Raw genomic sequence first — 26871 nt, 5'->3', positions numbered from 1 at the left:
TCACCTGAGGTTTTAACCTAAAAGCATTAAGAACCTTACCTGCTTAACGTGAATAGGGAGTGCGGGAGTACCAGAAGAGCAGCATGCATAACAAATAAAGCCGTGATAACAGCAAAGTTTTGCAGTATATTATAGATTAATGTAATTTATTCAAATACTTTTTTTAGGGACATTTTGTGGTAACTTACCAATCCGTTGATAAATCTCTTTGCGCTTACGCTGCTTCCTAGAGCGCTAAGCATGAAAATATGTACAAAGCAAACGTTACCGAGAGATAATCAAAAACATGTTAAACGCGAAGCTTGTTTGTTACACTGTACAAATATTGAACCTGAATTATTGCTTCATTAAAGACGTGACAAAGTAGTTTTAGAACATCAAAAAACCATAAACTTACTTCGGGATCGTCGTCGGTTAGTTCCTCTTCCACGACTTCAGCCCGGTACTCCAACAATAAATCTATGACAGGTTTGGAGTCTAAAGTCCTGTTGATAAAGGGGTGTTTAAGCAGGTCATCGCATGTTGGCCTTTTTTGTGGATCTTTGATCAGGGCTTTGGCCAGAAAATCGTTAAAGTCCTTCGACCACTTGGAAGGTTGCTCTAACCTTTTAGAACAAACATAATTAAAACAATCACAACAATTAACACAACAGGACTTACTTAGGGGGGTCGCTTTTTTGGATTTTCAACAGCACTCTCATGGGTGACATTTCGTGGTTGGGCGGTTCGGTCTGAGCGAATTCAATAAGCGTAATACCCATAGACCAAATGTCCACCTTAAAATCGTAAGGATTGTCCCTGAAAGTTTCGCAAAGCACCACTTCAGGCGCCATCCAATAGGGGGTGCCGATAAAGGTGTCATGCTTCTGCAGTGTGGATTTGTTCTTGGCAGACACTCCAAAATCAGCTGGAAAAAATTACAAATTTAGAATTTTCAGAAGTCACCACACAAAATCAAATTAAATCATACAATACTAAAAAACAGATGGACAAAGGATGAGACAAAGGACACTATCTATTTATTTATTATTAAAACTGTTAAAAAACACACATTTTAACACCCTAGCACCGACAGTCAAGGCTTTCTATGAAGGCTTATTAGGGTTTAGGTAAGTGCTATACAGGGTGAGTCTGGGAAGCGACACCCCTTTGTTATTTCCTAAACAAGAAAAGAATTTGAAAAAAAATCAAATAATAATTCTAGGTGTGCATATGTTCTATATGTTGCAACACCAAACTGTTATACAGGGTGACTCATAATTGAGGTAACCACGTAATATAACGATTTTTTTAACTGTATATTTTATTGCATATTTAAAAAGAACATTAAATTTGCACTATTTTAATATAATTTTTCGAATTATTCCACATTTTACAAAACTTGATATTTAAATAATAGGAAGTTTCTATTACCTGGTAGGTACTAGGTATCTGATGTGTCCAATGATAGTCCTTTCAACTACTGTCAGTCATAATTAGAAATATGAATTAAGCAAACTTCATAGCAGATAATCAAGTCAAATTATATGACGCACCTTGATTGGGTTTAATAGAAGTTCCAAACAAACTTTATTAGATATTATGGAAAACTATAAAATTACAATAATTGTAAATTGACCGTCATTTGAACACATTGGAATTTAATTAATTTGAAATTTTGACAGTAGCACTGACAGTAGTGGTAGGGACTACCATTAGACCCAATCCCCCCCAACAGATACCTAGTACCACATAATAACAACTAGATACCTCCAGATTATTTAAATATCAAGTTTTATAAAATGTTGAATATTTCGAAAAATAATTCTTGTATATTATAATTATAATTCTTGTATAATATTTGACAATGACATGTAATATAAAAATATTGTAAATTTAATGTACTTTTTAAATATGCAATAAAATATACAGAATTTCATTTAAGAAAACATTGTTTTAACTGTGATTTCACTTGAGTCACCCTGAATAATAGTTTGGTGTTGCAAAATATAGTACATATGAACACCTACAATTTTCATTCAAACTTTTTTTTTAAATTCTTTTTTTTTAAGAAATAACAAGGGGGTGTCGCTTTCCAGACTCACCCTGTATAACTCCCATTAGTGAGTAATCTATAGTTCAACTCAGTATTTTAAAAATTGTATGAGATGATCTAGAAGGAGTTTTGAATGAAGAAAAGTTGAATCAACTGACTAGTTAAATGTCTTGACTGATTTCAGACATCATTCATGCCTCATCAACCATTAAGCAGGTAAAAAACATTATTAATTTGCTAAGGTTTAAAATAAAAACTAACATTCTTGCCAGTGAATTTTTCTAAAAGCTATAGGAAACCAAAAAGATTCCTTATTACTTGTTGACCAACTATCGACCCTACCGAGAATTTAGGCTGGTTTAAAACAAAAAGGCGAAAAGGAAGAAAATTAACCACTCTCAAACGTTCTTCTTTGCACTTCCAGGAAAGAGGGGGTGGTACCTGCCATAACCCTTACCTGGTGGCCTTTTTCGCAACCACCCAAGTAGCATAAATTCAATATATAAGCATCTTGCACAACGACACTGTGTGCATATTGCGATTCGCCTAATTGGAATTTCTGAGAAGGCGAACGTGTATGCGTGTGTTATTAACCCTCACAGCCTCCGGCGAGGCTGCATAAATATTTCAAACATTTTCTATCACCCAATCATTTACATAATAAAACTCTCGACCAGCCTATTTTCATCATATTTTCTCTTGTACGATTATGTTATGGGATTACCGACGAGGCCTAGAGAGAGATTATGTAGATTTTCGTGAATACCGTCCAAGGTGAGATTTTGTCGTTTCCTTTTCACGTTGATCGATCGAGATGTTTAGCACCGTTTTGGGCAGGTTTTCGTGTTTGCATTTCCAATAGAAATTGCTAAAAGCCGTCTACGTAATGCTAGCTTTAATATCTAATGGGCTAGTCACGTAATATTAACTTTCCACTAGAATTCTGAATGTTTTCTAGGTAAATTAATCTTCTTGATGAGGGCTTTACTGATAGTAGGTTTAAACCTCCCTGAGGGTCCATAAACACCAACACACCCTAGTCTGAAACCCATTAATTTGAATTAAACAAACTTGTTCAAATATTAATCATGCACATAAGCCTGAAAAAAAACAAATTAATTTGGTTTTTCAGAGTCTAGCCTACGTATTGTGTAGAAATATCCGTTTTGCGGTCTAATGAAGCGTTAATCTACGCTAGGTTATCTTAAATCTGAAAATGTCGGTTAGGTCACAACACACATTCTAAAAACCGTAAATACGGCTATCAGACATCAACACAAACTTGAATTTAGTTAATAAAACAGGAAAAACTAGATATGACATCATAACTGGGTTTTACACCTCTACGAGGGGCTGTGCGAAAGTTTTTCTTGCCTTCTTTCCACCAATAAAATGACCTTAAAACGAAGAAGTGTCTGCATTTCTATGTAAATAAGATGTCGACGGTTCTCCGTATTAATAACCACATTTTTGGTAAATCTAGACAAACTTTTAACAGTTTGAACCTTTACTTTAAATAGAAGAATAAAGCTTATTTAACGTTCATCAGTTCCATCCAAATGGTGTGTTATTCTGAGAAGCTATAGTTTATGAACCGTGTTAGTGGGCATAAACATGTTTGGCAGCCGAGCCAGGAAAATAAAATTATGTATTGGTTATTTACGTTTTGGAGTTCACGCCTTACACTTTTTACGATGACGTTTTAATAGCCTATTTCGAAATTTTCTACCTTCTCAAAATCTTAGCATAACAGAATAATTTGGTATTACCATTGGATTTTTTTGTAAAACGTTTAATGGATAATGGCACATTCAATGTTGTTGTTTTTAAAGTGAAAATAATATATAAATTAAGCTGAAGTTTTCTCTTCACAGACTCACAAGGTGCTGATATATGCAGATAAAGGTCAGGTTAAGTAATTTAAATTGGATCATAATTGTAAAATTTATGGGATCATTTGGACTCCTTCCAAGTTATAACGCAGACGTTTCCTATATTTCCTCCATTTGTTGTATAAATAGGAAAGAACTTGATAACAAAAGGTCATTAACTAAATGTTGATTTACCAGAAATAACAAAGTGTTTAGACCAAACCAGTGACACCCAACAAATTCATTTATAACTTAAAAACCAATTGCAGGTTGGTATTAAACTATCCTTAACGTTAATGTTTCAATAAATACCTAACTTATTTAAACTTAATAAAAAAACAATCATTTTACACTGTGTAACGTTTCGTTTTAATTTGACATACAAAACAGCTGATGTCTTTCTAGAAGCAATTTAAATTATTCTTTAAGTACCAATTAAGTGGTGACTAATTTATTTGAAAAGCTTAAATAATAACTCATATTTTAAGATACAAACTGACTAGAAAGCTAAGTGAAAACGATTTGGAAGGCGATCCAAGCCTAAAGCAGTCCGTATCCAATTAAAGTCAATTAGGGAAGCTGGCTTTTCAACGAACGCCTTCCCACGTTTTTCCCTTTTGATATAAAGCGTGTTTGATGTTTTTACATCCAAACTATGAAAGTACGTGTATCTAAAATTAGTAAATACAGTGTAGAAAATTCTGAAATGACGATCTGAATTAACCCTTAAGTAAACCTCATATAGGTAACTAACCTGCTTCTTCCTTTGTACAAAACAAAATTTATTCGCAGAGTTCTCTCTTTCCAAAATTTGCTTGTAAATTTGAATACATTTCAAAGAAAAAGTCCGTTAAAACCTCTACAATAAGTCCCTTATTGTAGAATTTACAATATAATCAGATTTTAACTGAAGCACATATTAGTTATGTGATGATACCGCTTTGTTGGTGAAGGGGAGATATGACGACCAACTCATAAAAAATGCAAACAAGGCTTTAAGCTAAGTCCAGAACTGGCTAAGTAAAAATTCGTTACAACTGACACTTAAAGAAAACCGAGGCAAGAGACATTAGGAAGGAAATGTGAAAACCAAGATGTCACTCAAATATCTGATAGCCAAGGAGTTCGAGTTAACATGAAGTTTGCAAGGCCTGTAAAATATGTCTCTCAAAAAAGCCTAGACCAACTGGGAGTTCTGCAAACATTCATGTCTAATAGAGACCCATCAGTTACAAACAGATCGTGCTTTATATGGATTCGTCCAATAACGTATACGCCCCAATGTGGTGTAATGTTACCAGATTTTCAATATACAGTTTATGTCTATCAGATCACTGAAATATTATGTTCTAAATTATTATGTGTGTAAAGTTATACCCATTGAATAGAACCACAAAATATTGCAAGCAAATTCAAAAGTCTTTTTGTAAAAACTGGAAAAAGTATTTTTTATTTTAAGCAAGTCTAATATTTGTACATCAAAATAGATGTAGATTTGAACAACTTTGACGTTTAGACAATAATCAAGTGAATAATACAGAGGACAGCTAAATTAATTTAAGTCTGAAATAGAAGTGTGTTTGAAATGTAGTATAATTCAAACGGCAAGAAACCTTTCTGAGTAGTGAACTCAGGAACACCTAAATACTTTCCAAGGCCTGAAGATCATAGGTTGGTATTTTTAATCTCAACTTAATCAGTATTTACTAACTTAACATAGATTTTTAGATGTAATAACATAAAGAAGTGACCAGAGATAGATAGCTGCCTATTTAAAAATTCCTTTACAGCTTCTCTTTTCTCTAGGTCACACTATTCACTTCTGATGCATGTAATAATAAATTTACATGTCTTACAAAACCAAACACATCTTTCCGTTTCACAACTGTTGTTGTCATAATCCGCTAGTTTATTTTAGGAGAAATAGTATTATTCAACAATACATCTAATTCAGGCTATACATAAATAGAATTTTATGAGTCAAGTCAAATCAATATGTTTATTACCAAAAAACTTTTTAAATTTTCTTGGCCCTTATTGTTAATTAGCAATTAGATCAACCGCCTACCAATTTAACGCTCCACAGTAATGCGCTTAAGTTATGTAAATGGGCTTCAGTAAAAGTTATTTAAATCGACCCAAGAAGCCCTGGAACAGATGCATATCAGTATTATGGCGAGACGTAAGGGGGCAGGGACATGATGGTACGTGCTCTAAAGTATCATAATCGCACGAGCTGAGGCTTAAAAACAACAAAACCCTGAATTAGTTCGGTCAAGTCGGATAATCGGCCGGCTCAGACCCTACTTTATGGTTTCTTGGCTACAGCGCGTTTAGGTTGGCTGCTACGTTGCCACACCTACATTATATGTGCCACTGAATACAGACTGGAAGCATAAGTGTAGTAAATTATAGTTCTTTCTGATATGTTAGAGACAAATGACAGATGTCGATTTGTACATAGGAGTTTCGTTGGCATAAAGTGGAATTCGAATTTGAATACTATACTGACTGGTGCTAAGCTAGCCAAATACACGGAAATAAAATAAGAATTCATATTTACATCTTACCTTCATGTCAAATATTTCACTACTGAAGAAGACAACAAAAAATTATATTCTATGACATCCAGATCATTTACTAATATGTATGTTCTTTGGTTGCATAACAAATAGAGATATTGTAGATAGATATTTGATTTCTAAATAATCGTATATTGAAAAAAGTTGCCCATACATGAATCACATGTAGAATGAATTGAAGAATAATGAGTCATTTTAAGCTTCATTGTTTAGTATAAATCCTTTTAGGGACGATGGCAACTTTCTGTTTAAATGGTATGGTTCATCCGCAAAACTGCAGGTAATGTAAGAATCATCCCCAGTGCATGACTGAGATACATATTCAGTAACCAAAGATGGTGAATGAATGGGCAGGTATAATAATCATCATGTTTTTGGGCTAATGGCCTCAGAGGACAAAGAGTCCGTTTCAGTCTGATCTAATTCCTGTCCGCATACAGTTATTGTCAAATGAAAATGAGCATAAAGTTAAAAACAATGGACAGAGATAGGAATTTGAACATTTGACGTTTTTTGTTTTGTTAACGATTTTGTTTATGTAATAATGTAAAATGGCCCATTTCAACATGTAAAATGTTAGAAATTATAACTGTAGGATCTACAGTGTTAGAAACCAGTGCTGATACATTAAAAATTAGTTTTACTGTGTTGTTTCTTCTTCAGTCACCTCTTTCCAGGCAAAATTAATAGTTTTTCTCAAAGCCAGTAATCTAACTCAAGTTAAACTGTGAATGGTGAGGCTGCTGTGTTTACAATACACAATTTTATGCTAAAAAAAATGATTGCAATTTAGGACATTCAGAAATAGTCCTCAGTTTTTCATTTTGACCCTTTAAAGTAGTTATACAATTACTAAGAATTCTGGTTTTATGGACTACCTAGTTATTTCTTTTTTGGGATTTGATAAACACTTTGCTACCAACCTTTTCAAAGCACAGTTCTTCAGTTTTTATTGAGAAACTTAGACTAAAAAGGAAGTGCAAATGAGTGGCTAAATTTTGGAAAAATAATTTGTTGATACCTTATCATTTTTACTTCAATTTTATTGTTGCCACCTTCAGATTTGTTAGTTGTGTTGTCATTATACATATGTATTGTCAAATTGGCAGGATTGGTTTTGGTTCACAGATCTACTCAAAAAAAGTTAGTTATGTTAAGTAGATTTATGAGACTTCTATGTGCTTTTTGGTATTATTACTAAAGATCTTCTACTCAGTCCAGGTGTTGCAAATATAATTTGCAATTAAGTCAGTTACGATGGGCGTAAATGCACTGAATAATAATCTGTTCCTATAATTAAAAAAAATTAGATATCTCAATAAACTAATACATTTAGATCAGATACTAAAACTAAAAAGTAACGTGTGCAAAAATGCGTTATTCTGAATTAAACTTTTATGATTGCCAATAAAACGACAAGTAAAGCTAAGTTATTCCAGATTTTAATAATAAAATCTCGATATTTTCTAACTGCCTACATTACCTAGAAGAATTTTCTACTAAAAGCCTCTTATTTAAGGATGTTTTCTCATTTTTCAATTTCTTTCCACTGCATGTTGTGAATCAAGTGTTTAAAGGACTTCAGAACATTTGCCTTTGTTGCATGCAACTTCTACATGCATTGATGTATCAAACTTCTTCACCTATAGTGTGTTTGTTTCTAGTACAATAAAATTTAATGTAGCTAGATATTGGCCTAAATCGGGGAGATAAAATGTTTGCATAAAAAATCCAAATGTTAGGACTACCAATGGGTATGTTCACAACTAATTTGTGTTGGCTAAAACTAGTCAAATTTAGTATGACTAGTAAAACTATTCTGAAGAAAAAGTACCAAACTCATCTGCACTATATACAGGATATTCAGTTTTATCTACTGTTTTAATGGATTGTACTGAAACTTGCTGTGGATGACCACCATCAGTGCCACTTGGCAACGTAGCAAACCAAGCAAGCATTAAATAAACTAGACTGTGAATTGCCGCCTTCAAAGCTAAAGAATATTGATTATGACCATTTAATGAAACTCAATTGCCTTAGAGGGGAACAACCATTAATACGTTTCGATCCGAGTACTTCTGGTTCACAAGAACAATTACGGTACGCAGGCCTTATAAAATATGAATTCTGTTTGTTTAGCTTTTTAGCCGCTACAGTTAAGTTTATGCCCGCAACGAATAAATTACATTAAGGCCTCACAAATTGCGGAGCCGGTAGAAATAAATGCCGTAAAGCATAACCGGCAGTGATTAAACCACTCCTAAACCTGCCTACACATGTTACAACAGACAGGTAGGTTTCGGTGTAAAACGATGAATGGAATGGGCCAGTTCTAAAGTTAGTCATAAAAGTCCTATTGTTTTGCTGGATGAATCATGTAAAACGCACTTGAATCTTTGAAAATCTTACTCCTAATGGGATGGTGACCTAACATAATAATATAAAAAAAAATCACAAGAAATTCATAATTCTTTCCAAGAAAGCTGACAACATATGGTTATTAATAGCTTCTATGTTAAGATTAAGTAACCAGTCAATAATAGTGGCACACGACATACATTTATAGCCGGGAGGCGTCAATAAAAATGCATTTTCTCTTGGAAAGTGTGTAGCGTTCTGTATATTTGCACTTTACTTTTAAACTATAGTCACTTCTGCGTAATGATTCAAATTACAAATGGCGGAAATATGTATCAAAGTAAGATCGTTGACTTCAAAGTTCCAAAATGCTTCAAATAGTAAAGAAACAATTAATCCAATTGACTAAACTCTGAATTTACCTTTACTACACAATGTTCTACTCTTACTTATTAGTTATTACCTAACTCAGGTGTCCATGTTTTAACATTGAAAGAATGGAAGGTCGTCAACAAATTCACACTTTAAAGCAGACACCTAAATAAGTATGCTTTATGTCGGATGTGTGGAAAACAAGCAGTTAACAATAGAACAAGCCGTCTATTCAATCATTTTTGTTTGAAATAATTAATAAACATTCCATCCTATAAATAATTAATTAACTAGAAACAGGTTGACCAAAATAATGTCTCAAATACTATGAGAAGTGTATTTAAATTCTAGTTTGACACAACTAAATGGTAGTTATGGCTAACTACACAATTTTCTGAAAATAACTCATGACAGATAATTTATGATCAAAATTAATTTATAGCCTGAATTATTTCCTAAAGAAAAACCAAGTAGATACCTATCAGCTGATAAAACAGCTGCAAAGATACAGCCAGCACTTATTAAAACAGGATCTCTGTGGCTTTAAATACACTCTTTAGTGACTCATGTATTTAAATATACTACCCAAGAAAAGGTCAAAGCTGGGGTCAAAGATAAACCTAAACAGGTGCACTAAAGAACAATATTTACTTGACTGACTAATGACTATAAAGGGACAACATTTATATATGAGTGAGGCTCCATAATGAAAGAAAGTGTAAAAAAGCGCAAAATATATGCAATCAAATTAAAAGTCAGGTCTCCAAGACCATGTTACCTAATTTAATTGAGTTCATTGATTATTTATACAGGATACTTATTTAGAACCAAACTAAATGTTTTAACTTGTTGATAACTGTTGTAAATAAATTATTGTGCATGTAAAGTGAAGTAAACTGAGTAAATAATAACGTTGTGGTAACGTAAAACGCAAACTATTGACTTATCCTACTTATCTTTGGTTGAGTAATGAGCAAATGTAACTGAAACTACCACTAAAAATCCTTTACATAATCTTATCATTATTTGTTTCAGATTTCAATAGCTCACAACTCACAACCATTGAATAGTAATTGATCTTCACAACCTAAATTGCACTTAAAGTGAAATCATACAGGCAATTAAAAACAAACAAAAAGTCAATCTTACACATTTAATTTTCTGCACAAAATTTGACTTTCTGTAATTTTTTCCAAGTAAATCAATTCAACTTAAGGATAAATGTTCTATATGATCAGGCAAATTGGCGCAAACGTTTTCAAACAAATTTCAACTTCAAATCATTTAAATGCTTCTGTAAAATGTCTAATAATTCTTCATAAAGAATTGTCATTAGTATTGCTGTAGTATCAACAAAAAAACTGGCAGCAAAAGAAATATAATGTAATAAAAAATAAATCAAATTACTTACTAGAAGTATGTGACATCAAAAATTTATATCTAAGCTTTATAAAAAAGCAAATCCCTGTACAAACGACAATCAAACTCTTTTGAATGAAAAACAGAATGGAAATTTGGACTGAATACAGAGAGACACCTAGGAAAGTCAAATATACCTAAACAGTTACCCTAAAAGGCAATATTTATTTTTATGAACTAGTGCTTGGGTAATAAAGGGTAAATATAAAGTTGAGTACTTTGTACTAGCTAGCTAAAGTAACAAATAAGCAAGTTGCTCCATGTGTGTCACTCTAATAAAAAACTGATTAAAGAGCTTGCAAGTATAAAGAAAAAGAAGATAACAATTGTTTTGTAAACAAATATCCTCTCCTCTCACTGCACTTTAGTTAAGCAAAAGGTAAACAACGCTGGAACATAAAATTTGGAAAATTCAGAAGAAAATCCTCACATATCTTATATAAAGTGTCTGATTCATAAGTCAGAAGCAGTAAACCCTAATTGCAAAACAACAAATTAATTACTGTTGGTAAATGAGTCATACCAGTCAATCTGGAGACTATTAATAACTGCCTTGCATTAATAAATATTAAATTCAAAAATAAGCTTCAGTAGAATTTTAACAGGTCAAGCAATTACCAGACAGTACTCTGATTAAAACCAAAAAAATTAAAAAAATATAACACTCACCAATTTTTACACCTCCTGCCATGGTAAGAAGAACATTTCCAGCCTTTAAATCCCTATGGATCACATGGCTCTTGTGTAAAAACTGCAGTCCTTTACACATATTCTGGCATACATAAGCAATTTGGGATTCAGTCAATGGTTTCTCCAGTTCAATCATTATACTGTCCAAAGCTCCACCATCACAATACTCGATCAACAGCCACAACTGCAACAAACCTCTATTATAACTACAAAAATCACCTGGTAAACTTGACAACTGACTTGTTGCTCTTTCTGGAAAGCCTCGAGGAGTTCCACAATGTTGGGGTGTTTAATTTCAGTCAGAATGTCAATTTCAATCATGAAATCTTGCATATCATCTTCACCGTCCAACCTGCACATTTTGGCAGCAGCCAATAGGCCGTTTTGACGGTGTTGGGCCTGTAACCAAAAGCAAATTTGGATGTCTAAACATATTGTTACAATCCAAATGAGTGTACCTTGTAAACTTTTCCATAAGCTCCATCACCCAGTTCACCTATCATATCCCAGTATTCCTCAGGATCAACATCCATTTTAACATTATTGTACACTTTCTTCTTTTTGGCGTCATTGCCGCCAAAATGAAGAGCTTTTTTAATGTTATTGAAAAAGGACATTGTGAACTATTTGTTTACACTGGAGCACTAAGTTTTGATAAATTTATAAATGTCTATACCACTAACTAACCGAACTTTCGGTGGCGCTTTCTCATTTTTCCAGTGGTTTGGTCACTTGGCAGTATCAAAGGAAGATCTAATGGAAAAAAGTTGTCAGTGACAAAAAAATAATTCAGAAAAATTTAATCTTAAATTACTGTAGGTGTGTTGGCTGTGGGTAAATATGGATTTCAAATATATTGTTTGTTTATTGTGGCAAGTGGCCTTGTCTGTCTTATCTCTGTAAATTAGTAGGAAAATACAATGAATGATGAAAAAAAAATCTCATTCATGTAGACACACATTATTTAAGTAAAGATACCCCTCCTAACTTCTTATAAAGTAATTAAAACAGAAGCCAAGGCAGGTAATGTCTTTGGACTGATATGAAGCCAAAAATTATTTTAATCCCCAGATTAGTGCACAAAGCAAAAAAGCTAATGGAGTTCATTTTTCTAAGAGCTAGAAAACATTATAAAGTATCACATGATGATTACTTTGCTTAAAATATCCAGAACAAAGGTCAGGCACACATCTTTGTCTCAGGATTTGTTGGTTGCAGTAATAAAACATAAAAACTTACAAAGAGAGGACCACTGCACCCACATGCAACTGAAAAATGAAAGCAGAAAAACAGGACATTTCCAGAACAGGGTTTTATGAAAAGTGGGTAAAACCTGGGGTATTGATTTAAAATACTATCATTTTAATATTTCAAATACTTTAATCAACTTAATTAAAGAAACAGCAAAGACTTTAAAATAAATGTAAATACCAATCATCCAAAGTATTTAGCAAATGAATCTAAATTGGACTTCTGATTAGGTTGCACTTGTGCATTCCCCAATGCAGTCTATGGAGAATGTGGCAGATGCAATAAGAATGTGAAGGACAGCAAAATAATTGTAAATTGACAGTCTGCTTTCAATGACTTGACCAAAGAAAATCACATTATTGCAAATTGATGAAAAGAACATGGAAGAGTAGAATTTGTGTAGGTTATTTGAATCTGTCACTCTCATTAACTTTATTTGAAAGTGTATTAGTTGGTCTAGCAATAAAGACACAAAAGCTTGCCCAAAAGAAAAGAGTATTTATAAAAATATTCAAAAATAAAGTAAAATCTGCAAGAAAATCTATGAGTAAATAGTATTTCTTGTGGCTCAAGTCATTTTTATATAGGCTTCTGGTTATCCGAGGATTAATCAAGGCTAATATCTCTGATACAGTATGCAGGATTGAAAAACAATGGCACAAAACCAATATTACCTACATTTAAAATAATTACATTCTTGTGAAGAAATTCAAAGACTGAGTGAAAAGTGTTGTCTGTGGCAAAGTTCTAAATACTGCACACACCACACACTTTACACAACTCTTACTAGAGCTATATTTGAATTTGCCCTGAACTTGAAGCTTATTTTTAGCCCAAAACATTAATTAAGTCTAAGGGGATCCCGGCCACTTATTTAAACACAGGAGAATGCTAGGCCCCCTCAGACTTCTTTTCTCACAAAAAGTAAACAAAACCCATTCAAGGTGGTATTAAATTTGGGGCATTAGGGGACAAGTAAGTGGGCCGATTTAAGACCGAAAATTCGTCGTTAGATCGTGGAAAAGCTGGGAAAATCCGCGTTGGGCCTCATTAAAACAAACCGATGTCGCATGACGTGCAGTGAAAGGAAATGTCAGAGCCACAAGTTTACGGCCAACAACCTGCTCCTGGACCGATTCATATCCATTTTTTCGCACTTACTTAATGCACAATGATCTCCGAAATCTCGGGACACGAATGCGGACACTTAAACACTTCCGTGCGGACACCTGTACGTATTTTTCGTCGAGTTTTCGCGTATTTTCATTACACCGTAAGTGGCAGCCATGCGAATTTTTCCGCGCCCCTCTTGCCCCTTTCACACCACGCCTTCAAATGACATGTCCGGTGTCCTGCGCAAGCGAATTCAACGTTTTTAACAATTTGGACGGTTCATATGTTTAAATGTGAAAATCCAAAAAGCCCCTAAAATTAAATTTAAACTGTTGAGTGTATGTATTGTAAAATAGATGTAAAGAATTCTAGAAAGCTTTTTTATCATTAATTATGTCTCTTCTTATTTTTAGTTCAGTAAATGTTTTCAATCAAAATTGCAAATTAAAAGACGGCCTGATGTGAGGGGTGTGACACTGACGAAGATAGGAATATGTTGCAATATTCAAATCCAGACCATTGAGTTAAATAAGTAGTTTTGGAGTCGACATCTCAAAAATGGTTAAAGTGGAAACTCTTTTATAAAACGACTTTGCAAACGTTAAGAAAACGAGCACCAAAGCATTACGTTATATAAAGCTATTTTCTGGCATTTTAAGTCTTGTCCATGGTAAACTAGGGTAATCTAGTTAAACCCTCTCTAAGTAAGAACCTCCTTAAAACTCCTGATCCCAAACATACCCGGTAACTCAGTAAACCATTTCCTTGATTGAAAAGCTCAATGGCAATAGGTATGTCATTAAAAGTACTCTTGGACTTTTCGGTATACAAATTTAATTCGTAAATAATTCTGAATTAAGTACAGCAGTGTATAATAATCATACGCCAATTGTCAAGAAAATTGCAATTTAAAACATTACAACATTCTTTCTTAACTTAATAGTACCAGGATACTTATGGAACCAAAGTAATGTTTTATTTATAATATAATATTTTAAACAGCACAAACTAGACCAACAATCATACATCAACATCAAACAAAACATAAAGGAAATAATAATCACAACAATAACAATAAATTACCACCCAAGGTCTGACCTCAAGGTTCACACATTGTAATACTGAAAATGGAGAATTTATGGCGACAAATCCCGCGCCAGACTTGACGCTTTGTATCTGGGATACAGCTCATCAAACCTCCTATTCAAAAATTGCATTTTATTTAATAAAGCTGAGACTGTATCCTCCATGTATAATTGCCTGCGCCACTCTAACTGTGGCAGCAACAACTCAGTTTGGGCTATCCTGGACTCAAGACTCTTTACTTTATTACACACCGAGTCAATGTAAGCATCTTGCAGAGTACTGTTTGAGTTTTTACCTGTTTTTACACTTACTCAATTAAGCTGTTAATACAGGTGGGGAATAACTTACCAAAACAGGTTATAGTGGCCACATCAATGTTGTAATATGGATCCTCATTTTCCACCAGAAATGACACTGGAATCAGGATGTTTTTAGTGTTGCGCAGCTTTAGTACATGCTTTTCTCGTGTGGCATTGCATATTTTAAATAGCTCAGAAGTGACAGTTTTGTAATCCATATTGGGGTAAATGAGAAGGGACTTTTCTTCCACCTCAGGGTTATCTATAGTGGTTAGCCAGTTCAACTTGGGGGTGTTTTGAGCTTGTTTAAAGCTTACCTGATGTATTGAAATGTCGGATTCTCAGCAAGACTGTGGCAAAGTCCATTTTATAAACCACCTGTATGAAGTCGGTAAATAGCTTTTTTTAGGTTTTCTCTGAAAACTCAGGAAAACCACTCAGGACTTTTAAATATGTTTGTTTATTTATTTATTTTGCAAGCTTTTGCACTTGCATAAAGTGACAAGTGACTTTTGACACAAATGACAGTTGTTTGGTTTTGGGTAATATGATCAATACAGTCAGAATAGTTTCCATCTTTGTCTAATCTTAAAAAACACCTTAGTAAGAAAGAGCACAAAAAACAAGCCTTGAGTTCACATGTCAACTTGAAAAGAGGATTTTTTTTCTCAGACATTATAACCTAAAAAAAATGTCAATATGTCATAACAAAACCTATAATAATTTATAATTAAATTATTCTTGATTCTTGCCTAAAGTTATAAATTTATATTATAAAAGGGTAAGTAAAGTGGTTTTGTAACTAATAAATTAAGAATTCGTGGCAAAACATTTTCGAGTTAAATTGAGTGATGTCTCCTCTAGCCTCTACCCTCTATCCATTTAAGCAAAAATTCAAATATGTGGCTTTAGACACCTCAGCTTCGTTTCAGATGTCGCAGCCGGCTTCACGCAGCATCTGGAAGAAAATCATCACCAACTTTGTTAATTCTTTCAAACCAAGACAACTTCAGGGCAACTATATGGGCACTGACCTTTTTGGCAACAAATTCTTTGAAATACCAGTAAATTCATCCAGTTCCAGGTCACGTCCTAGTCGCTGGTTTGAACCTCCAGTTAAGGATGATTTTCAGAGTGAAATGTCCTCTGAATGGGAGTCTTGGTTACGTGGTAGGTGAAGAACATTTCTGGAACTGAACCAAAAAAAAAACTAAAATTGTAACCAATAATTAAATGACTTCAATTGGCTTCATTCAAATGCCTTGCCAAAAAGTATGAAAAATCCTACAAAATAGACCCAAAACCCAAGTTTTATCACTTTTTTTCATATTAAAAATTATTTTCTACTAGGCTTTAAGTATATTCTTTCTTAAGTAGGTTAGTTCTTACTATACATTCTTTCCAATTATCTACTGCTAATCATAACTAATAGTAAGAAAAGTAACATTAGAAACTCAGTTGAAAATCTACACAGTCAATTGGTGTATACTAATTTAGTCACATTTCTAACTCAGAATCAGATAATTACAGATAATGATTTATTTTAATATTTGGTTTTAAACTTATTAGGTATTTTTTAAACTGTTATTTGTTTATGCTTTTAAATGATTCAATTTTTGTATTATATCTGTTTGTCATTTTAAGGGGGTCAAGCATGTATTTTTGAAACATTTCTAATTTCTTGATATTCAAACCAGAAAAACAGAGTCCTTTAAATTGTTTTGGAAATGATTTTGTCAGAACTGCTCATTCTATCTGTTTGCTTATGGTATTGGGTACTGAAGATCAAAAACCCTTCAACTGTAATTTTCTAATATATACAGGAAGAAGAAAGGAGATTCCAAGTGATGTGGAAATTGCCAGAAATCTAGCCATAATGCAGTTAAAGAAGCAGAAAGCAGTTGAAGTGGATGCTAAAGGAGGACTGCCCACTCCAGTGCAAAAAGGCATGGAAACTTTTCCTATACGGCCTGAATATGAACGAATTCCTGGTAAAAAAAGCTAAGAAATTGGTTGTAGTTTTAATTTATAATATTATACATGTAAATAATATGTTGTAGTTTAATTTAAATTATAATAAAATATTAATAACGGTGTGTTACAATCGTTGACTTTAGTTTTCCGCATTAGAAAAAAAATATTTAATTAAAAAAAAAAAACTAATAGTAGAACAGAATTTTAACTTTTTTAAATGATTAATTGAGTGATTAATGATGATTATGAACTACTCTATTTAAATTTTTCGAGTAGCTAACTGAATAAAGTTCACATAACATTTCTGCAAGACTTTTTGTCATTCAGCTAAATTTTCTCAGACTAGTAAGCTGTGTGTCAGTTTAGACAAAAGATTCATTGGGACTTTTATTGGAATAGGAGTATAATATGTGTTCTGCGAAGGTGAAATAGGGTCTTTATCAATTGACCAAACCTACTGGGATTAATTAATATTCTATTTCGAACGAAGAACTATATCCAAAATCGTCCACACGTAGCTGATGTACCATCCGCTCCCCCGCCTGTACAAAAGAATGATCTAATATTTGATTTTCGGTCCATTCCATTTCTGTCTTGATCAATTTCAAATTTGCAATAAAACAAAAATAACAGCAACAGCAGTGCAGTAAAACAAATTCTTTAATGATCATTCGACCTTTTTGGAATTGAAGTGTTAATTAACTCATCTTGGCGTCCATGGCTTTAAATGAAATTAGACAAAGAGTAAACCTGTGTTTCTAATAAAAATAATCTATTGTTTAAAACTGCCTTGGACATTAATTCTTCAGAGTGTTTTCTGTAGTACTCTGGGTTATGCAACCTTATCAAGTGGGTATATGCTGGATTTCGTACTTTGATTAGTTCGGTCTATTGCAATAATTGTATTGATTATTTAGATGCAATTTTGGAAATAATGGCCTTAAAATGAAACAGGGTTTAAAAAAAGGTTTTAAACATTTTTTCAACAATATTACTTTCAAAATTGAAAGCTATGGTAAGTAGCATAATAGTAGTAGTAGCATAAATATGCATTGAAAATGGGACACTCTGTACATATAAATGTACCATTAATCACCCTATATTTGGATTTGTTTTTTTATTCAATCGCGAAACGTGCCTTCCCTTAGCATATTATTTATTATCATCATTTTTTTTTTCTTGAAAAACTAACCTTGTAAATAAACGTTTTATAGTTCTGATATTATTATTACTCAACTACTTATTTGTTATATGGATGTATGCACCTAGTATAAATTACCATAAATTAGAATTTACCATATATCATCGCACCGACCCAGCCAAGTCAAAGGTAGCGCAACCGAGCCGCTTCCTCCCCACCCAAAAAGTTCACCTCTATAGGGTTCCCACGTGCTTATATGGTACCCATCGTAAACAATACACTTTTTAGTTTAACTACTCACATTACACGATCTCAAACACTGCCACCTCAAACAAAACCATGAGCGATATCACAAATTCGCGAAAATTGGTCGTGTGGGTCCTGTTGGTTTTGGGGCGGCAAGATTATGGCGGCGCGGTGCCCCAACTCGACCTACCCCAATACGAGTCGAGTTCGGGAAAGTATCCTCAAAATTTTGTACCCGAACCCAGTTATTCGCCCTCCAATCCTTACGAAAATCCTCAAGTGAGTGTGCATGACAATCAACACGGAGTTGGTAAGACGTTTAGAGGGGATGTGAGGGGTTTACTGCAGGCTTTGGAGACGCAAGCCTCACAACAGTGCACCAATAATGTGGCAGCTCAATGGAATTTTGAGACTAATGTGAATCAAGTTACGCAACTAGAGGCGGTAAGTTTTAAACATACTTACACAATTTTACAAATTTTTAAGCTGAAAATAGTAAAAAAATCTTTCAGTCAGATTAAACATTATTGAGAGTCAATTTTTAAGGTTTGTAGCTAAAAAGTATTTACAAAGACAGTCAAAATGTTAAATCTCCAATAAGTAGAACATTTTTTAATGTTTGGAAGTCCATTAAATTGTAAGCTTACTAGTCAACTTTTAGTCCAGAATTCAGGAAAAACATATAAAAATTGTTAAATTTCAAACAACCATAAACTTATGATGATGAGGATGGAGTATCAAATTATAAGTCAAAAGTGTTGAAATGGAAATAAATTGGAGATACTTTATAGCTTATTGTAAGTCACTGTTTGTAACTATACAAATTGCAAATTAATCTTTCAACTATAGGGTATTGTAGTTTAAATACAAAAATTAGTATAATGATTTGATAGATAAATCTTCAGCCTGCAAACAAGTCAATTTTTTAAGTAAAAATTAGTAAACAAAAACGACAAAACAAATTACAAACTTGTTTTTTGTGATTTAAGTACATTCATGAATTACAGCCAAAAAACACAAAGTTTCTAGTTACATTTGAAATTTGCAGGAAAGTTTTTAATTTCTCGATTTGAGAGTTAATTCTTGTATTTGAAGTTTATTACTATACGTTAGACTGCTAGAAAATTAAATTGTTGGTTTATTAAGAAATTTTAACCGAAAAAGTAGTTTTTGAAAGATTTATTAACAACTTGCAACAATTGAATAGTAAATCTGACTTAAATGGGTTTTCAAGTTTTGATGTTATTTAAATTTACCAATATAAGATTCTAAAACTAAAAGCTAAAAATAGCTTGTGCTATTCTTCAGTGAATCCAAATCTAGAAATGCCTATAATTGCACAATATACTCACTTTCAATAGCACTTAAACGCATAAAAGTTCTACATAAAATCAAAAGAGTGTCATGATAAGGTTTATCATTGTTTTAACCTACATCGAAAGCTACGGTTGCGTAATAACGCCATCATTTTTTTGCAAGACATGTAAATTTGAACTGTTTTTAGTACCACGAAGGTCTTCATTTTTGATACTGTTTTTGTCAAGCATATTTCAACCATAATACAAACTTTCTTTGATTTATAGTACTTATTTCTTGTCTGAGTATAGTTTTCTTAAGGAAGTAACAATATCGTTCTCACAGATCCAACAATATGCGAAAGCGATACACTTTTTCTCGCTATTGTTTCGTATATTATGAAGTCTACAACGCTTTTTCTTTGTAAATAATTAATCGAGCCATGCAAACAAATAATAATAACATGTAATATCAAGGTACTAACCAGGTTCTAGTAAGCACACACTTTCGTTTCTTTTGTGGATGTTTTCTAGGTAGGTACATAGAAAATCAAAGTGAACTAAGATGACTTCACTATGTTTTCACTAAATTCTAGCTCTTCATATTACCGAGATACTAAATCTCAAAAACTAGTTAAAAAACCCCTCTTATACCCCACATTCTTTCAGATTTTTTAAAAAATAAAATAACTGTGTTAAAAATGAAAAAAATGCTTTTTTCCAATTTTTGAAAAATTATTCTTTTTTTATTTTAATTTTTCTTAACGACGTATATAATATTTTCGACCAAAAAACATTAACAAAAAGTCAAGTATGCAAAATTTTTTAAAATTATCTAAGTAAACCTGGAAATAGCGTTTATGAAGCTATTTATGATTACCAACGCAACAACAGTGAAATCAACTTGTTACAATATTGATTTTTAAATATTAATTTGATTTTTTGTATACTTGTCAACTATGAACAAGACATTTTTGCGTTTCACTGATAACAATAAAATCGTTTACGTTTCGTACAATGTATGGGAACGACCATGGTCCATTATCGGGACGTTTATTAATTTAATTGCATACATATTCATTTCTTTGGTGGAAAATACCAGTTTTAGTAGGGGTAATTAGTATTGTAAGTTCCATGGAGAATCCATTTTATGAATCCGCTACTTACACGGTGATTTTTGTACAGGTTTTTTTTAAGGCCAATGCCAAAGTCCAGGATGTAATTGCTAACTATTAATAATTGTTTAAACGTCGCCTTGGCTGGTTAATTGTTGCTATAGTTTAAAAATCTTAAAATAATAAGGGTAAACAATTGTATCGAGTTGTCAGTAATTTTTACGCCCTCCAACTTTAAACATATAACTACCGGAAAATGGTTATTCATAATCAGATGATTGTGGATGATAGAATGCTATTTTTGAGACAAAAACTTTATAATAAAATTGCTTAGTTTAAATTCAAATTAAAAATAATTATTCTGATTAACAAGTTTTGTTTGATTTTGTATTCAGGATGATCTTATGTGTTTTATCAAAAAAAGTTTGATATTTTTTTCAAAATTGTCTTCGGTATTCTCGTAATACAGAAACGGTCTTTTAAACCTAGTTTTGCTTATTAAATTCGGCCTAACCTAACCTAACCTAACCTGAATTGATTGAGAATTTGAGATTATCAGATCTAAAAGTGTAAGGATCATAGTTACTTAAGTAATAATGCGCGCGAAATAATCAATTTAAATATAATCAGGTTACATAAAATTGCGTAAAAACCTGCGCAACTTTTATTTTTGGTTGAAATTTGAATAATTTTTTGCACCCATACTTTCTGTTCCATTTAATTTTTTAAGTTTTAAGATCCATAAAAATAAATTTTGTTTAATTAAATAAGACAGTCCGATGAAGTGTTTTCAAGATACCATTAGTTTTAAGTTGTGAAATTTGGAATAAATTGGATTATACAGCTCTAATAAAACCTAAAAATTTTGTAAACAGTTCCAAAATTAATATTCAAGTTGACTAAGAGAAAATTTGGGTTTATAGGGCACAGTTTTACATAAATTTTCCATTTGAATAATTTAGAATTCTACGTGTTCTAGTACAATTTTCTAAGTGCCACAATAATTGAAATTGCCTAACAAACCCTAAGAGAGTTCAATGCCAAATAGGTGCCCCATACTAAAAAAATAATGTCAAGTTTACGTTAAAAAAATCTTGCAAAACACATTGGAACACAAAAGTTCTCACATGCTTAGGGTCAAGGCGCCCAGTCAAACCGTCCATTTAGAGTTTAGACTATACACACATCTTTTATTATTTAACTATTAACGATTTTAAACCAAGTCCGGCCATTGTTCCGTTAATTTACTGCTAATTGCTAAGAATTTGCTTAGGAATCACTGTAATAATAGAAATTATAGGTTGAGTGGTTTTCTGGCAAAAAAAGCTTTTGCCAATTTTTTTACCAATAATCCTGAATAGTTAATAATAAAGGAGGCTATAATTTTGCGACTTAGTAACGACAAACAAATTAACATAATAATTGCATAATAAACATCGCAGAAGAGCATTCAAGGCTTGTTCCATTTGATATGGCTGGTCAGAACTGGAATGCACGGTGCGTTACCTTGAGGTCACAATTAATCAGGTTGCATTTTTTTCCAAACGATGCAACTAGTGCTAAGTGAATTAATTTAATATGCGATTGTTATGGAATTTAGTGTTTGCCTCTCCTAGATTTTTTGTGTGAAAACAACATCTCTTAAATGAATCAGAGTGTGTTTACTTGAAAATCATACCGCTCCTCCAAAGCTGTTTTGCGTAATTATACTTCAATCGATTAAATAACCAACAATGATTGTCATTACTTTTGATTCACACAGTTGAGGGCGTATTTTCCTCTAGTTCTCATTAGATGACAACTTAATTTCCGGCTAAAATGCATCAATTAAAACGTAAATCTTTTATATAACATTGTTTTACCAGGAAGTATACATACTGCTTAAGGAAAAAAAAACAGTAAAGAATAATAAAAAATGTACAATAGAAAGACTTTTTTTTGTTTAGTCAGTTTTGCTTCAAGTGTAGGAATTGAATATTTTTGTTTTCAAACGTATGAAGCTGATTCAAATATTCGTTTGTTTGTTAATATGAAGTTATCTATTTAAACCACAAACCTAATTTGTTGAAATGTGCCAACTACAGAAACAATAAGAAAACTAGTTCCAAATTCAACCAACCATATCTCTGTTATTTTAAAAAGTATCAAAAATCAAAAAGTTGCCAAAAACTGTCTTAATGCACTAAATTGCTTAAAGAAAACTAGTACCGAGTTCAACCTACCTTATATCCGTTATTTTAAATTAAAAATATCAAAAATCTGTAAAAGAGAAATATGTAGGGAATTTCATTATCTACAAAGTTGTATTAGAGCAATATTTTGCTGTAGGTGACCGTCCGTAGAAGAGACTTGTCAAAAACTGTCTTAAGGCACTAAATTGCTTAGAGAAAACTAGTTCCAAATTCAACCAACCATATCTCCGTTCTTTTGAAAAGTATCAAAAACTGTAAAAGAGAAATATGTAGGAAATTTCATTATCTACAAGATTGTATTACAGCAATTTTGCTGTAGGTGACCGTTCGTAGAAGATACATGCCAAAAACTGTCTTAAGGCACTAAATTGCTTAGAGAAAACTAGTTCCAAATAACCATATCCCCGTTATTTTAAAAAGTATCAAAAATATGTAAAAGAGAAATATGTAGGGAATTTCATTATCTAGAAAATTGTATTAGAGCAATTTTGCTGTAGGTGACCGTCCGTAGAGGATACTTGTCAAAAACTGTCTTGAGGCACTAAATTACTTAGAGAAAACTAGTTCCAAATTCAACCAACCATATCTCCGTTATTTTAAAAAGTATCAAAAATCTGTAAAAGAGAAATATGTAGGAAATTTCATTATCTACAAGATTGTATTACAGCAATTTTGCTGTAAGTGGCCGTCCGTAGAAGATACTTGCCAAAAACTGTCTTAAGGCAGAAAATTACTTAGAGAAAACTAGTTCCTGATAAATCCAGAGTGTAGAAACTAGCGTGAAATAAGCTTTAGTACTCAAATTGAGATAGTTTTTAATGGTTTTTATTAGATTTTTTTAATCTTTCAGAAAGTTTTTTCAGCGTAAAATTTCAGATCATATTGTTGTAAACCCATTACATCAGTCGACATCTTTGTTGTTTTGAAATGGTTCTCTTGTCCCATTTTTACTCCATTTTGGTCAGCATGTCTGCTACTTTTTATTGCACTTTCAATCATTGTACTTTCTTGCTAGATTTTTGGATGAGCAGTCACGTGCAACGTCACCTGCCATAGTTCTTTTTAATTGATATTTGCAAATCAAATGGAGATTAATGGACAACTTGCTTTGAGCTTCTTGTTTCTATGGTTATGGCCTCACATTTGCTATAATCTTAAATTGGTTTTGAAATATTTATTTCACTGTTTTTTCATAGATAATTTTGTTATACCCGTATATCCAAAAAACTTGAAGGTTTCTCACCTATGCGACCGTTTAGCTTCCGCCAGATAAGTAGGACATACCGGTCACAATAATTCATGTCAAATCACAAATATTTAACAACTTAAGTCCTCCATAACAATATTATTAGTTTTTTTTTGTTAACTAATTTTTTTGTTCTACTTTCTTATTACCTTGTCAGTAAATTCCACTGCAAATTTTTAGTTGATTTGTTGTTTTTTTACATTCTTTGTAGACAGAATTTTGTTGTTTTTTTTTTGTAATTTACTTACAAGTTCTCCAAAGAAAAATAATTATTTAATTCGGAAAAAAAGTTAATAAAATTGAATCATTAATCATAAAAAAAATCTAATTGCACTCTTTTAACAGTTGCAAGCTCAACAAAGTTACTCGGAGTTCCAGCATGGAATATGGACTTTACTGAACCATGCCAGCAACCTTAACATTCCAGATGCCAGAACGTACCGCCAGATCCGGTACTATTCAGTAGTGGGTCCTGCTGCTTTAGCCCCTGACCAATTAGACCGGGTAAGTCTCTTTAAATCCATAGTACCACTAAAAAGTTACACTTTTCTCTTTGAAGTACAACAGATTAATTAACGACATGCTGGCGATTTACAACACGGCGTCAATATGCAGCTTCAACGATCATTTCCACTGCGGTTTAAGGCTACAACCTGATCTCAACAAGATAATGGCCAAAAGCCGGAACTGGGACGAGTTGCAGCACGTCTGGACTGAATGGAGACGACAAACTGGTCAGAAAATGAAGGAATTGTTTGAACAAATGGTTCAGGTTTCAAATTCAGCAGCCAAACTTAACAGTATGTTTTCCACTTCTCGTTTTTGGTAACAAGGAAAAATTGAATTTCTTGCAGATTTTAGCACAACAGCAGACTATTGGTCTTTTCCTTTCGAGTCCCAAAGCCTGGAATTAGACCTGGAGGATGTATGGAATGAGGTAAAACCATTATATGAACTGTTGCACGCTTACGTGAGGAGGAGATTGAGGGAATATTACGGGCCAGAAAGGATCAGCAGGCAGGCACCTTTGCCTAGTCACATTTTGGGTAAAATACAGTCAAAAGTGTACAATTTGACCTTATTTTTTTGGGTATTTGTGTAGGAAATATGTGGGCTCAAAGCTGGAGCAACATTTTTGATATTACTCAACCATATCCAGGACAACATTTCCTGGACGTTAGTCCAGAAATGGTTAAGCAAGTAAGTTTCCTTTAATAATTAAACCAACTTGAATTTTACAATTTTTTTTATCTACAGGGTTACACACCAATAGACATGTTCAGGTTGGCTGAAGATTTCTTCGTTTCTATGAACCTTACTGCGTTGCCACTGGATTTCTGGCAAGGTTCCGTTTTTGAAGAACCTGGAGACCGTGTGGTGCTCTGTACGCCGTCTGCCTGGGACTTTTGCAACCGCAGGGATTTCAGGTTGTTTTACATTACAAACAAGTAAGCAATTTTTCATTAAAACTATTTGAAAATTCTAGAATTAAAATGTGTGCCACTCCATCTATGAAAGATTTAGTCACAGCCCACCACGAAATGGCGCACATTCACTACTTTATGGCTTATAAAGACCAGCCTAAAGTTTTTAGAGATGGGGCTAATCCTGGTAGGTTACGTTTTCTCACAAGACTTGAAATAATAATGTATAATTTTATGTTGTAGCGTTTCATGAAGCTATCGGTGAGGCTATTGGACTATCAGTGGGTACTCCAAAACATCTCCAAGCGCTAGGTCTGGTGCCAGTGTCCATAGACGACACAGCTTTTGACATAAATTTTCTCTACCAAATGGCTTTGGATAAGGTGGCCTTTCTACCTTTTGCCTATGTTATGGACAGGTGGCGTTTTGATATTTTTAACGGCAAAATTGGGAAGGAACAATATAACTGTCACTGGCATATTTTACGGTACGAAAGTACCACCAATATTTTCTGGAAATGTCTAAGTTTTGGGTTTTATAGAGAGCAGTTTCAAGGAGTGAAACCGCCTGTTTTGAGGTCCGAAATCAACTTTGATCCTGGTTCAAAGTACCATATTCCTGCTAATATTCCATATGTCAGGTAAGTGATTTTTGAACAAAATAGATTTAGTGATTCTACCAAAGATTTAAATAAAACCAATTAGTCCATAAGATGGCTATTTTGCATTAGGCTGATATAAAATAAGTACAATATTCGTATGGTGGTTTTGTATGAAATTAGCAGCTTTATTTAATCTAAAGTTTGTCAATGGTAAGTTTGCGGTGACGTTGTTGTTAAGAATGACAGAACTGGACACTGGGTTTTAGTATACATTATCATACGGATCTTACCGAATAGTATAAATTAGCATAATTGCGGTATTTTTACTCAGTCACCAACCTGAACTCAAAAATATAATAAAATAAAGTCAAATGTCAAATGACATTATTACATCATTCAATTTAAGGTTTCTGCTGATTTGAAATTTGTAGGGTTTGTTGTGTTTATTTTTGATTTATTATGAAATATAATAATAATATTGTATAACACAATAATTAAACATACATATTGACTAGAAAACGACTGTAGTATTGCCGAATTAATATATTCAATAAAATCTAT

At 32.8% G+C, this 26871-nt stretch overlaps 4 protein-coding genes across 6 annotated transcripts in view; 2 read left to right on the top strand and 2 right to left on the bottom strand.

The window, feature by feature from the left end:
* The window catches only part of Slik (Sterile20-like kinase), a 36540-nt gene extending 22571 nt beyond the window's left edge, over positions 1 to 13969 (bottom strand). The window contains exons 1-6 of one of the 3 annotated variants that reach the window (XM_081995719.1): positions 13640 to 13969; positions 11786 to 12080; positions 11568 to 11726; positions 11307 to 11511; positions 661 to 907; positions 398 to 605 (exon numbers count right to left, since the gene is read on the bottom strand). In XM_081995719.1, coding sequence (XP_081851845.1) covers positions 398 to 605; positions 661 to 907; positions 11307 to 11511; positions 11568 to 11726; positions 11786 to 11944 — 978 coding nt within the window. In that variant the 5' untranslated portion in view covers positions 11945 to 12080; positions 13640 to 13969. The remainder of the gene's footprint in view (positions 1 to 397; positions 606 to 660; positions 908 to 11306; positions 11512 to 11567; positions 11727 to 11785; positions 12081 to 13639) is intronic. The other 2 variants (XM_081995718.1, XM_081995720.1) reach the window with 2 other exon arrangements.
* Positions 13970 to 14645: 676 nt separating this feature from the next.
* Positions 14646 to 15571, bottom strand: LOC145730269 (uncharacterized). Its single transcript, XM_081981392.1, has 3 exons — positions 15394 to 15571; positions 15126 to 15338; positions 14646 to 15072 (listed from the first exon to the last, which is right to left on the bottom strand). Exons 1-3 carry the CDS (start codon positions 15440 to 15442, stop codon positions 14828 to 14830), a joined length of 507 nt encoding a protein of 168 aa, XP_081837518.1. The 5' UTR covers positions 15443 to 15571; the 3' UTR covers positions 14646 to 14827.
* Positions 15572 to 15702: 131 nt separating this feature from the next.
* On the top strand, positions 15703 to 17180 carry LOC145730275 (NADH dehydrogenase [ubiquinone] 1 alpha subcomplex assembly factor 2). Its single transcript, XM_081981402.1, has 3 exons — positions 15703 to 15857; positions 16009 to 16246; positions 16900 to 17180. The coding sequence occupies exons 2-3, from the start codon at positions 16009 to 16011 to the stop codon at positions 17079 to 17081; spliced, it is 420 nt and encodes a 139-aa protein (XP_081837528.1). The 5' UTR covers positions 15703 to 15857; the 3' UTR covers positions 17082 to 17180.
* A 1278-nt stretch (positions 17181 to 18458) lies between these two features.
* LOC145740282 (angiotensin-converting enzyme-like) overlaps positions 18459 to 26871 on the top strand; it is a 59874-nt gene continuing 51461 nt past the window's right edge. Inside the window, exons 1-9 of the mRNA XM_081995729.1 lie at positions 18459 to 18881; positions 24631 to 24789; positions 24845 to 25085; positions 25140 to 25331; positions 25388 to 25485; positions 25543 to 25712; positions 25772 to 25896; positions 25953 to 26196; positions 26251 to 26349. Coding sequence (XP_081851855.1) covers positions 18531 to 18881; positions 24631 to 24789; positions 24845 to 25085; positions 25140 to 25331; positions 25388 to 25485; positions 25543 to 25712; positions 25772 to 25896; positions 25953 to 26196; positions 26251 to 26349 — 1679 coding nt within the window. The 5' untranslated portion in view covers positions 18459 to 18530. The remainder of the gene's footprint in view (positions 18882 to 24630; positions 24790 to 24844; positions 25086 to 25139; positions 25332 to 25387; positions 25486 to 25542; positions 25713 to 25771; positions 25897 to 25952; positions 26197 to 26250; positions 26350 to 26871) is intronic.

The sequence above is a fragment of the Ips typographus genome, linkage group LG1, assembly GCF_016097725.1.
Source record: "Ips typographus isolate SLU linkage group LG1, UJ_Ityp_2.0, whole genome shotgun sequence".
Classification (NCBI taxonomy): domain Eukaryota; kingdom Metazoa; phylum Arthropoda; class Insecta; order Coleoptera; family Curculionidae; genus Ips; species Ips typographus.
Note: the sequence above shows the minus strand (reverse complement) of the source record. Positions and strands in the feature narration are given on the sequence as shown.

Coding starts and splice junctions, on each gene's coding strand:
- LOC145730269 (XM_081981392.1), bottom strand. CDS start 15,442: ATGGACTTTGCCACAGTCTTGCTGAGAATCCGACATTTCAATACATCA. Junction 15,339..15,393: donor CCGACATTTCAATACATCAG/GTAAGCTTTAAA, acceptor TAACCACTATAG/ATAACCCTGAGGTGGAAGAA. Junction 15,073..15,125: donor GGCCACTATAACCTGTTTTG/GTAAGTTATTCC, acceptor GTGTAAAAACAG/GTAAAAACTCAAACAGTACT.
- LOC145730275 (XM_081981402.1), top strand. CDS start 16,009: ATGTCGCAGCCGGCTTCACGCAGCATCTGGAAGAAAATCATCACCAAC. Junction 16,247..16,899: donor ATGGGAGTCTTGGTTACGTG/GTAGGTGAAGAA, acceptor TAATATATACAG/GAAGAAGAAAGGAGATTCCA.